The sequence below is a fragment of the Siphateles boraxobius genome, unplaced genomic scaffold (genome assembly GCF_051911475.1).
Source record: "Siphateles boraxobius isolate OS27281-9 unplaced genomic scaffold, OSU_SipBor_1 109, whole genome shotgun sequence".
NCBI classification, from domain to species: Eukaryota; Metazoa; Chordata; class Actinopteri; order Cypriniformes; family Leuciscidae; genus Siphateles; species Siphateles boraxobius.
Window position 1 is genome coordinate 334379 of NW_027508710.1, and position 13122 is coordinate 347500.

The window sequence follows — 13122 nt, forward strand, 5'->3', positions numbered from 1 at the left end:
TAAATTAAAGCTGCCTATTTTTCTAGCCGTAATTCTGATACTCAGCCTACTAATATATGCATCGAAAATGCTTTTTTTTATATTTAGGCAAATTCAGTTATAGCCTAATCTAAAAATAGAATACTTCCAAATGCATAACCCATTCAACAACAACAACATTTGAAGCTATTATCCTTTTATTTAATAAAATGTGTAGGCCTGTATATGTGTAAATGTGCTGATGTCTTTGCGCGTTTGGAATAAATCTCTGAGAGCTGGACTCAACTTATTTATTGTTTTGTAGATTTATTCTTTTTTGAAGGGAAAATATGCACGTGTTTCATTTTTTTCCATATCACACAAAACCAAAAAACAATTGTACAATATAATTTCACGCGTATCTTTATTCTCCAATATATTCATTTTCACGATGTATGATAACGATTTTGTGATATACATTCCATCTTTTAAACCACAAAAACACAACACGTACGGTTTTATAACATTTCCACAGCACCCATTGGATTGCACAAAATGAACAAAAAAAAAATCGTATGTAAGTCCCTTTATTTCGACTTGATTTCGATCCAACGACGCTATAAATAAATCTCACTGAGGGGAACAATTAGCCTATCAATTCTTTTAATTACGACATTTGATATCTGATAAACAACGCAATGCTCAGAATTCAAATTTAGTGATTTGAGTGGGTGGCTTGTTTTATATTTCCCATAATTTCGTCTGAAATGTCCGGCTATTTTTCGTTTCTCCTCTTCTTTGTCTTCATCTTCAACGACTCCTCATTTTTTCGTTATTTCAATGTCATGTAAAAATACGAGTCTCTCTTTGTGTGTTTTCTAGCTACACTAGAGAGCAATTCAAACGAAATTCTCACGTGTCAATAAAACGCTCCTTTTCTTCTGACTGACCAGAATATCTGTAACTGCATGGACATCATATACGTTCAAAATGCATAGTTTAAGTACTTCTATTCACCGCCCATTAGACTGCCTTTGTTATCGTCTATCTCTCCATCTCTATTTTGGTTAAGTAAATGCAAACTGTAATAGGAAAAATAAGACTTGTCCTCAGATCGAATTTCGGGAAATCCATAAATTTGTTTTACACATTAAGGTGACTCTACATACTCTATCGTGTTTTATTGCCATGACGTTGGTCCCCTGTAATTAATTTGTTTGAGTTTTTCTTAACCGTGTATTGTAGATCATTGCTTTCCTCCGCTGAATGTCTCGCACTCAGATCCACGCGTGTTTCTATGGTTGTGTAAAATTATTTCGATTTGGATTCCTGTGTGGAGTCGGGCCAAATCCAATCTGAAATAAATACTCATGTAAACCATTAACTCACTCAACAACAGAAATAAATGTTTTGCTCTGGTGTCTATTTGTAACGCGCGTTGTTGTCCAAGGCATTGAATTGAAAATTGATTGATTTATTGTATGTCAAGGTCAGTTTTGCAGACACTTGAATGAATGAACCTGGGTTAAATGTTTGTTTTCCCCCCAGTGCTTACAAATCGTTTAATGGCATCTACCATAAAATTTTGTGTTTATACAATATATATATATTGTGTGTGTGAAATTATTTTGTATAGCCTATATAAATACACACATATGCATGTATACATTTAAGAAAAATTCTATTTATATATAAAATATTTATATTTGTATATAATATAAATATACATGCAAATATTTCTTAAATATATACATGCACATGTGTGTATTTATATATACAAAATAATTATACACAGTAAACACACATATATTATGTAAACACTTATTTCGGATGCGATTAATCGTTACCCAGCACAAATTTATATACAAACTTTTATGTTAGATGCGATTAATCGCGATTAATCGATTTGATGCATGAGGGGCTTATTGTATGTCAGATTTGCAGACACTTGAATGAATGAACCTGGGTTAAATGGGTTTTATTTTCTTTTTTGGGGGGGGGGGAGGGTTGGGGGGGGGGGATTATTGGTTTGGTTATCAATATGTAGGATGCGTTGTAACACTAAATCACCAAACTACCATTTTCCGAAACTAATCCACCAAGTTGTATTTGTACGCCTCGACGAGACCCTCGATGGAATGAATGAACCCAGAAATACTACATATTCCCCCGATTACAAATATAGCGACGTCGAAGAACACCTGATGCCACAAGAGCTTTCTCCACAACAGCTTGAGGTGGAAAAGACTCGGGAGGAGGAAACACAAACCCGCGCCCGTCAAACTGCCCGTCAGACCCATGAGGAGCGCGAAGTGTGGCACATAGATAGCCATTAGCATAGTGAACACGACTAGCGCGCAGCGTAGCGAAAGCCCCCACGATTTGAGCTTCCCGTCGCCTCCGTAGCAGTCCGGGAAAAACGCACGCCCTCCATCTTGGAAGAAAGACTTTTCTAGGACCTCGACGGCGGCGAAAAACGGCAACGGATACGATAGCAGCGCCTTTGACACTAAGAAGAGGTTGACGACGGCTCTGATTCCCGATGGCAAGTTATCCGTGATCACTTCTTTAGTCTCGTCAGCCCACGTCAGATAAGCCACTAGCGCGAATAAGCCTTTCAGGATACAGGCGGCGATATGAGTCCAGTTCATCATGCAATGAAACTCGCTAGGCTTTTGCATGTTCCCCTCAAGCGATGGAAGGAAGATCTGCGAGGTGTAGCTGAACACGATGATGCCGATCGAGATTGGGAACTTCTTGACGTCGATGTAAAACTTGACCTTGTCCCACGCCCAGTCTCGCGCCCTTGACAGACAGTATGCGATGACTAGCACGTTGATGATAAAGTGCGCGATGGTGCAGAGCAAGCTGAATTTAGACACGGCTTTGAGGTTCTTGAGGAAAGCGCAAGGCAGAAGAGCGGCGGTCGCGATTATCGCCCAGGATCTCTGGGAAACGGGAAGCGTGGGAAAGCTGTTGTACATCAGGTTTCCACTCACGACCACGTACAAAATGCAGGTCATCACAAGCTCGATGATTTGGGCTACGTTGACGATGTGGCCTCCTAGCGAGGGGAAGCGTGGCGCGCAGCAAGCGTTGGCAATATCCACATACGAGTCTCTCACTCGTACCAACTGGCCGTCTTCGTTTTCTTCGTACAGGCAAGAGATGAGGATTTTCCCCGTGTAGCAGCACACGACCGCGGCGAATATAATGAGGAAGAGTCCGAGATATCCGCCGTGGAGAATGGCGTAGGGTAACCCAAGAACAAACATGCCCTGGGGAAATAAACATAGCAAGTTTTATATTCACATCATTCACAGTGTAAAATTCACCCTGCCTCTATTCTATTCGATTCTATACACAGCGATTCTATACAACATGTGATACGTAAAATTATGGGTATAATTGGCCTTAGTGTTTTTGGTTCGTGATGTTCTTTATTGTAAATCACAAGAATCGATCATTTAGATGCTGTTTTCAGTTGATGAATGAACAAAACTTCACTAAACATTACTTGTTGCTCCTGCCATCCGATAATCACAATAATCTTTGATGCACGATATATCCAACATATCGGTGTCAGCCGATATATGTCCAGTTTTAATGTCATCGTTATCGGCCTGATTAGAAAATGTCGCTGATTCATTAAAGCCGATAAATAATGTATTATTTCCTTCAGCTGAGACACTTCAGATGCACATGTTCAACACGATGGTTTTAAATTGGTTGAAATATGCTTGGAATCACTTCAAAAGAGGAAAATACAGTGAAGTGCAAAGCAAGTCATATAGGCAACATAAAATTATAAATGAGAACATTATAATTGTGTGCGTGGGTCAAGGCTTTTAATGGCGAGACTTTTGTTTTTGTAATCAAGCTCTCAAAAATTATATAGAAATTAGGATTTAGATTTATCGGCCGATATATCGGTTATCGGCTTTCAAATAGGCCTATAAAGAATTATCGGTTATCGGTATTGGCCAACATTTTTACATTGGTGCATCCCTATTCTATTCGATTCTATTCACATGACAACAGCCTATGTGATGCTAAAATTGGCCGGTGTTTTAGTATCCTCCAGTTAAAGTCAAGGATTTTGCAGGTTGAGGGAATGCGCCATCATCAGCTTCCCGATTCACGGCAGGTGTTGGGAATGAGCATCGGGAATGCAGATGAATTCAGTCCTGACATTCCCATTTGCTGTGAGCAAAGTCACGCTCACCTCATTGTGTCGTCATCGGGATGAATCAAGTAGGCAGGAGTCACGTCACGCATGCCAGTTTCGATATAACTGCGCATGATTAAATGTGTGCGGTTTTCCTTTTTTTTTTGTAGGTTTTCACACGTATTTTAAGTTCCTTTTTAACCATCGTCGTGTGGAATAAATCATTTTGAAAAGCATGCATTTTTAAGATGCATGCTCTCCATTTTACGCACGTCATAAAAAACCCCTCAAAAAACAGAATCACTCATGCAAACCCGACTAATCTCCATCTGCGCGCACAAAAGCCCAGTGTAGAAATGCAAGTCGAGCTGAATGCTGTTTAATAAAGCTATACACCAATGACACGACATCAGCTCAAGAAAAACCTACGTCACTGCCTCAGAAGCGACTAATCATTTTTGCATAAATATTTTGCAACCTTAAAATTTCCATTTTGATTGATAGGAAAACTTGTCAATTTTGATAGGCATCGTAATGCGTCCTTACCTGGATCGCGTTGGTCACGTTCCATCCCGCTTCCCAAACAGTGATTTTGGGCTTGTCCAGGCCGGCTAGTTCCGAGCAGAGTCCTCCGTCTTTGGACACCGAGGGCGTTGGACCCGTTCCGTCCCTCTGGTAATGACTGTCCCCGTCAAGCGTTCCCTCGCCCGCGATCTCCCCACCGCCAATCTCATCGTTTTTAAGGATGTCCATTTGAAGCCCCTGCCTGTGATCATAGTCCAGATCATCGCATGCAGCGAAACCCAAACCCTCTTCATCGGTGGCGGCCTGGAAACCCAGTTTGGCGAACATCCCACTCACCTTCGCCTGAGACTTATTGGTGACCGTGGTGGCCGCGTTGGAGAGCTTATTAGAGATCTTGCTTTTAATTAGCGTGGCCATGATTGCTCTCTTAAATGAGACTGATGCTAAAATACTCTTTTTTAAATTCTTTACTCTAGATTTGTCGAGTTAAGTGTGCGGCCGGAGTTCTTTGTCTGCGCATCCACGGAGCGAGAAGAGAACGGACTCTCGGAGTGACGCGTATTCGTTATCTCCAGTTCTGACTGAAATCACGCCTGGTGTTTTTGCTAATTCCGTGTTTCATGTCACTTTCAGACGTAAATGATGCATCCTGCACACCTTCTCCTCTCTCACTCTTTCTCTCTCTCTCTCTCTTTTTTTTCTGGCCGAACTCTTACGCGCGCTTTCCAACTGCGAGTGCGTAATTTCCAGTGCGTAAAGAGGAGAATGTTCGTGGTTTTGAGCGCGGGGTTTTCCGTTCTCTGTATCTTCGAGTCCTGTGTTTCAGTGGCCGTCACTGATGCCAATGCGGTACACGGGAGCTCGGGGGTGTTGAGAGAGAGGCACGTGTCACCGTCAGACTGCCAATGCTCTCCGGCTCCCAATGCGCGCATCAGCACGGGGAAAAAAAAATCCAGAGTGAAGATTTGCTGCATTTCTAGGGGAGGCGCTTCTAGAACCCCGTCCTCCTCTCCACTCTCATTATGCCCAATATACTTGGTCCCAACACCCAATGGCATCAGGGGTCTCATACTGTTGCATAACTTTACGCATATAAAAACCGTCTCCACACACCGGACTAGGTCTGAAATGGACACTAAAAGTATTCCTGAAATATTCTTGTTGCTTTCCCCGTCGCAGCTCGAACCCTCCAGTTTTTTATTGCTTCAGATGAAGGTCAGAAATCAGTTTTAACTCATTTTCAGCAAGAGGAGACCTTGGTGCTGGAATACTCTCTTGAACGGATTTAAAACCTTCTTTCAGTCGAAAAGGGAATGAACAAGAAATGCATCGCAGATTTGACTGAGTTAGACTTGTAGTTGACTAAATACTAAGTTATCTCAAGTGTTTTTTGTCTTTATTTGGTAAAAAAAAGTAGCATGGATATTTCTCATGGATTATTATGCTGTTTCAGTTATTTAGTTAATCTGCATCATCTTCTCGGGACACTCTTTAAAGCTTTGAAAAGGTGTTAAGCAACAGAATTTTTTTTTTCTCTGATGGAATTTCCGTCATAATGTGCAGGTGTACTTTATGAAAGCATATTTCTGTGGATTCCAACATACAACCGGGTTAGGCCTATGAGCGCAATACAGTCGTGTTCGTTTGGATCGAATTATTCACTAAAAATATTGTGAAACATAAAATCTTCAGTTGTTTAAATTATACACGATATCAACTTTTATATTCTCGATACAACTGAATTCACATTTGATCTAGACAATAACGATACTCGCGCGTTAAACAAATAAACATAATGGGAGCTTGATAGACTTTTCTATTTAAATATTAGAAGCTCAAATGTTAACAATTAATCAAAAATATATCTATTCGATATTCTCTAAATAAGTATTTGCATTTTTTTGCATTGCATTGCACTAAATTAAATAGTGTTAATCTTAATGAGTGATTGTATTAAAACCATTAAAACAAGTGTGTGTGTGTGTGTGTGTGTAATTGTGTAATTATACGGACGTTTGCGTAAATAAAGAAACACATGATTCGAAAACGTGCACTTTCACTGAATCTAAATCGTTTTAGAAAGTTTCATTAATATTACGTTATAGATAAAATATAATGTGTGATTGAAGGCGTAAGAGTGTTTTTGCTCACGGGTTTGCGCTGAATCTCTAAATGCATTGCGCCTACGCGTTATAGTTGTGTCGCTACACACTATAGATGCAGAAATGTTCGTGTCGCCCTGGTGTGTGGGTCATATCTGATCGGTGCTGGTCTTCCCCGGAGGGTTTCTTTATCCCGGGCTCGTGTTCCCGCTTCCCGGTGGGAGCGGAACGGGTTAATCGAGTGCGTTATCAGGCGCGCGCAGAGCTCGAGCGCGAACAATACAATCGCGACCAGAACAGCGTTTCAGAGCCTTTACATCAAATCCCACTGACAGGGAATCACGGGAGAAAAAATATAGGAATATCATTAGCTATATAAAATAGCCTAGCCTAGGGCTATTGTTGGCTATAGGGATATAATTATGTTATAGGCTAGAATATGCTAAAGAAATATAATTATATAAAAATATGTTTTGGCCATATTTGACCCAACTTTGGGCTTACCCAGCCGTTGGGTTAATTTTAAATTAAATTTTTAACCCAATGTTTGGGTTTGTCCATATTTTACCCAAAATTGGGTTAAAACAACCCATCATTTTTTAGATTGTACTATAGGAATATGATTATATAAAATATGTTACAGGGCTATTGTTGGCTATAATTTATACAATAGGAATATAATTAATTTTAAATAGGCCTATTGTAGGCTATAATATAGGAATGTAATTTTATAAAAATATGTTGTATGATATGAAAATATAATACAATAGATGCTTTTCTGAGCATTATGAATAAATAAGGCTGATTTAGCATTGGATTAATCCTGTTGTCCTGGTGTGTTTTAATGCTCTTCAGGATGTGTTTGGGGAAAGTCCTGTAAATCACACACTTCTCCGGTGTGAAAACGCTTGGGATTGATTTTCCTCCACAATCTCATCGCCATCATTCCCGTTCTTTGTTCGCTTTGACTGTGTGTTTCTCGCCGGCAAAATGCAAAGACCAAACGTGAGATTGTCATAACGGTGTGTTTTGGTGGCGAAGTGAATGCGACGGCACTCGCTTAAATCTCACGTCCTCTCGTTCAGTTTATTACCCTTCAGAAAAATCAGCGAGGGCAATAAGAGGTCAGAGTCTCAATCTCTCCCTCGAGACACTGATCCAGGATCAGTCCCTGCTGTCTTTTCCACTCGGATTCAATGTTATCTCGTCCACAAGGTGATCTCACACACTATTGTTGTAGAACGCAGACTCATGATTCTGTGTGTCACGGTGGATCCTGAAACAAAAGGGTTTCCATCCTCACCTCTCCCTCCCGGTTTCACTCGGCTCTGTCCTTTTTCTCATTACACACTTCAGTGAGTCGAGCGAGTGTAGCGGAGCGGTTCCCTTGTCTTCCTTTGCTGTGTAGTAGAGACAGATCATTAATGATCTGCACTGAAACTATAATGCAGCACAGAAGGGACACTCGTAACCTCAAGAGCTAAAGCAATGCCATCTGAAGATGTAGGATTGATGACTTTCACAAACACGTGCAGAATGCAGGAAAAACCTCCAATGGCATCTTTGCTTTTATAAAATGTACATCGTCTAACCTGTATTTGCATCCAAAACAAGCACATGCATTCTGCATTATACACTAAAAATGCTTTATTCAATTAAAATCACCAATACACCATTTCAAAGCAGCTTTACAGAAAATGCATGAGTTCATATTACAATTTATTACGATCTGTTATCAGAGGAAACTGTCTAAGTTATGTATTTCAGATAGACAAATATCACAGTTAGCAAAAAATGTATGAATTTAAACAATGTAATAATTTAAGGCTCATTGATGTATAATGAATACTCATTTGTTAACAAATGATTATATCCTAAATGAATAGAAATACGGTGTTTAGCATCGGCGCAGTGACGATGCGTTTGAGATGTTCCAGGTTTGCTTCCCAGTGTGCGTCAGACGCTCGGCCTCTTCTGTGGCTCAGCGAGGCAGAAAATAACACATAACACACTTCAATTAGAGAGCCGAACTGAAAAGACACGCGTCTCTCCGGGGGCGCTTCCAAATTAGCCATCCGCCGTATCTGAATCCATTACTATTAGCATCACAATCCCGAGTACATTATTGTGCTGATTAGCCTATCAGAACAAATGTGTGCTGCTTTTATAAGTGGTGTCACTAGTAGATATAGATCATATGCAGCCGTCGTCATATATGATGATGTTGGCTAATGTTAGATTTGCAAATTCATCTTTTATTTAGAGCAAAATGTTATATTTCAAGCACACTTGGTTTACCTATTTTACATTGTCACATTTTAAAGGTGTAAAAAGTTTTTTTTTTCTTTTTTAAGCGTAAACTTCTTTTACCTTTTCATAAAGATACTTATAACTGCACTGTGATAAGTTATAAATAAAACAAAGATTAATGGAGGATGTTATACAAGAATTACCATTTCAGTGTTTTTAATTCAAAAATTATGTGTACCTGCCATTTCTTTGGAAATATTTGTGGAATTTACTTGCAATTTCTGTGTGAAAAATGTTTTTTTTTTTAGTGTAGTATAGACTAACAAACCTTTAATGACAAACATTTGCTGGTTTATATTAGAAAACATTTCATTTATGATATATATATATATATAAATAAACCGTAAATAAAATGTTTTCTAATATATATACAGATTGAAATTCTCTGAAGCAAAGCCATGTTGAGTCAAAGAACCAAAATAGAAAAATCACATCCCATAACTCAAATAAATCCATCCCTTTTATCCATAAACACACACACACACACACACACACACACACACACACACACACACACACACACACACACACACACACACACACACACACACACACACACACACACACACACGAGAGTGAAATCCAGGTGGTCTTGTGGTAACCACTTAAAAGCCTTTTCATTTATCCTAATGCGTCTGTTTAATGGCCTATTATGAGATCCCGGGAGAGATGTGGGTTATATTAACCCTGCTAGTGCAGAGAATGAATACTACTCACACACATACACACACACACACACACACCTCTTCAATCAGTCGCTCTCTTTACATGTCAGATAAAAGAGCAACGGCTGTTTTCTGAAGTGACCTGCATATATTCATACGCTGTTGTTTTACTCTTTACAACAGTGTTTCTGCGGTCCAGACTCACTCCATCAGCTTGTGGATTTCTCTCTCCTCGTTCTTTCGTTCGTTCGGTCGCTGTTCCCCCCCGCCAGGACACATTAACATTGTAATTGCCTTTTAGCCCTCTCCTTTGAACACACTGTAAACTGGCTGCGCTCCTCTGGGACTGAGAGCCGGAGGCCTACACAATCAACACAGCAATCTGTTTCTATTATACGCTTCTTACAGCCTCTATAGACTGATACATAGACTGTGTGTGTGTGTGTGTGTGTGTGTGTGTAATTTCAGTCTAGATGCTACTGAAGTGGATTCAGATAAGATTTTGTGCATAAAAATGAACTGAAATATACATTTTAATCATAAAATACCATTAAAATGAGACTGAATATGAAGCATGCTCTCACGTTCACTGGCTGTGTGTGTGTGTGTGTGTGTGTGTGTGTGTGCATTGAACATGTTAGTCTCTCGGTTCATGAATAAATGACGAGAAACAGCTCAGTTTTCCACATGGGACAGTTTTGTGTCCTGTTAAACAAAATAACACACGTTTACAGATCAATGCTACACCAGAGTAAAGCTCTCGCTGGTGTCTTCATCTGAGCACTGATTTATTTCCTTCATGTTCTTATTCTTTTTCCTCTGGAACAAAACACAAACTGTCCGTGAGTGAAAGTCCCATTGAAATAGCAATAATTACAGTCATTACCACACAAACGCGAGCACTCGTTGAGATGAAGACCACCTGCTTTTAATAACAGTGCGATCATTCAAATGAGATGCAAATTAGTTTTTTCGTAACTGACGTGTCACAACTGTAAAGTATTTACATTAATAAAATCTCAAGGAATATGAAAAATATGAGCAGCGATGGCCGTGTTTTTTGCATCAACCTCCTGCATTAATTCGCTGAGAGTCTCATGAATATTCACAGCTCGTGCGCTCAAAAGCACTGTGACGTCATCGTCGCGCTTTCTTTGATTGTAATTGGACCAAGCAGGAGTAAAAAGAAGTGCTGGGTTGATTGGCAATTCACAGAAGCGGGCAGACAGACTCGGGAACCCTCGAGCACTTGAATAGAGTCTGTGTTTCATTAACAACACATGATTCAACATCACCGCTATTGATCTGTGAAGAAATAAAGCAAATGCTGTCTGGAGACCTTCTGTGCCAATCAAAAACAGTTTGTTTATTAAAGCAATGACCCTATAAACATTTGATGCATATTATTACCACATTAGCTTGAAACGATAATTTCCTATCTTTTTTAATGGTGTGGGTCACACACCTGCCAACTGCAATAAGAGATAAAGGTGCTTAATAATAATAACAATATGAATGGTTACAATGGTTTTTAAAGATCTGCCCACTATGGAAGCTTGTTTTCACAACTAATTAAAACATTTTAAAAGATAATTGCGACTTTTTATCTTACAATTGCGTGTTTACTGAGAAAATAAAGTCAGAATTGCATGTTATAAACTGGCAATTCTACTTTATAACACGCAATTGCGACTTTACATCATGCAATTCGGACTTTATATCTTCCAATTGCGAGTTATAAACATGTTATAAAGAGTTATAAAGTCTGAATTGCGAGATATAAACATGCAGTTCTGAGAAAAAAAGTCAGAATTGTGAGTTTATTTCTCGCAATTCGGACTTTATAACTCGCAATTCGGACTCTATAACTCGCAATTCGGACTTTATATCACGCAATTCGGACTTTATATCACGCAATTCGGACTTTATAACTCGCAATTCGGACTTTATATCACGCAATTCGGACTTTATATCACGCAATTCGGACTTTATATCACGCAATTCGGACTTTATATCACGCAATTTGGACTTTATATCACGCAATTCGGACTTTATATCACGCAATTCGGACTTTATATCACGCAATTCGGACTTTATAACTCGCAATTCGGACTTTATATCACGCAATTCGGACTTTATATCACGCAATTCGGACTTTATATCACGCAATTCGGACTTTATAACTCGCAATTCGGACTTTATATCACGCAATTCGGACTTTATATCACGCAATTCGGACTTTATATCACGCAATTCGGACTTTATATCACGCAATTTGGACTTTATATCACGCAATTCGGACTTTATATCACGCAATTCGGACTTTATATCACGCAATTCGGACTTTATAACTCGCAATTCGGACTTTATATCACGCAATTCGGACTTTATATCACGCAATTCGGACTTTATAACTCGCAATTCGGACTTTATATCACGCAATTCGGACTTTATATCACGCAATTCGGACTTTATATCACGCAATTCGGACTTTATATCACGCAATTCGGACTTTATAACTCGCAATTGCAATATAATTATATCATATAAAGATATAGAGTCGCAATCGTGTGTTATAAAGTCAGAATTGCGTGATATAAACTCGCAATTGTGAGGAAAAAAATTCAGAATTGTGAGATAAAAAGTCACAATTACTTTTTTAATTTTTTATTCAAACAAGCTTCCACAGCCCACTGTATAGGCTACTATAGTCTTAATATGAATGACTGTAGGAAGACCCAATTTTTTGTGTTCATATCTAATTGACAAATTCCAGTAAAACCTTTGGACAGATTCAAACTTCACACTCAAAAAAATTACTCTTTAAACTAACTTAATTCAATTATGGACAGTGGTTCCACACAAGCAAATTATTTTGTATTAATGTTAATGACATTTTTTGAATCTATGTAAGCTCCTTGTGTTGTGACAACTTAACTGAATGAGTCCAAACTAATCAATGGAATTGCTTCCCTGTAACTTAAATCGGTTAAGTTTAGTGAACATGCTTTAGTTTATTTAAAACTGCACTGAAAAATAAATGTATGTAGGATTTACATGATTTCTCAAATGAATTACTAGACTACAGCTAGCTATTAGCTAATAGCTAGCTGTTATTAACATACTAAATGCTAAGATTTATATGCTCTTTCAGCAACAATAACAAACCTATTTGAATCAGTCCACATCCTAACCAAGTGCTATACTCTTCTCCACAATGGCAACCCACTGTAATTTAAATGGTTCTAATAATTGCAATGTAATTGAACATTAAACACAATTACACACTATAAAGTCTTCCCCTTTCCTCATTTTCTAAAAAACTTAAATAACACTTCATTTCAAAATGTATTCTGTCTTAATTCAGCTATATGCAAAGCATGCTGGGAACTAA

General features: G+C 38.7%; 1 protein-coding gene across 1 annotated transcript; it reads right to left on the minus strand.

The window, feature by feature from the left end:
• Positions 1–268: 268 nt before the first annotated feature.
• On the minus strand, positions 269–5565 carry slc32a1 (solute carrier family 32 member 1). The gene is made up of 3 exons (XM_077247680.1): positions 4673–5565; positions 1750–3236; positions 269–1595 (listed from the first exon to the last, which is right to left on the minus strand). The coding sequence occupies exons 1-2, from the start codon at positions 5066–5068 to the stop codon at positions 2049–2051; spliced, it is 1584 nt and encodes a 527-aa protein (XP_077103795.1). The 5' UTR covers positions 5069–5565; the 3' UTR covers positions 269–1595; positions 1750–2048.
• Between the last annotated feature and the right edge of the window lie 7557 nt (positions 5566–13122).

Coding starts and splice junctions, on each gene's coding strand:
- slc32a1 (XM_077247680.1), bottom strand. CDS start 5,068: ATGGCCACGCTAATTAAAAGCAAGATCTCTAATAAGCTCTCCAACGCG. Junction 3,237..4,672: donor ACGTGACCAACGCGATCCAG/GTAAGGACGCAT, acceptor TTATTTCCCCAG/GGCATGTTTGTTCTTGGGTT.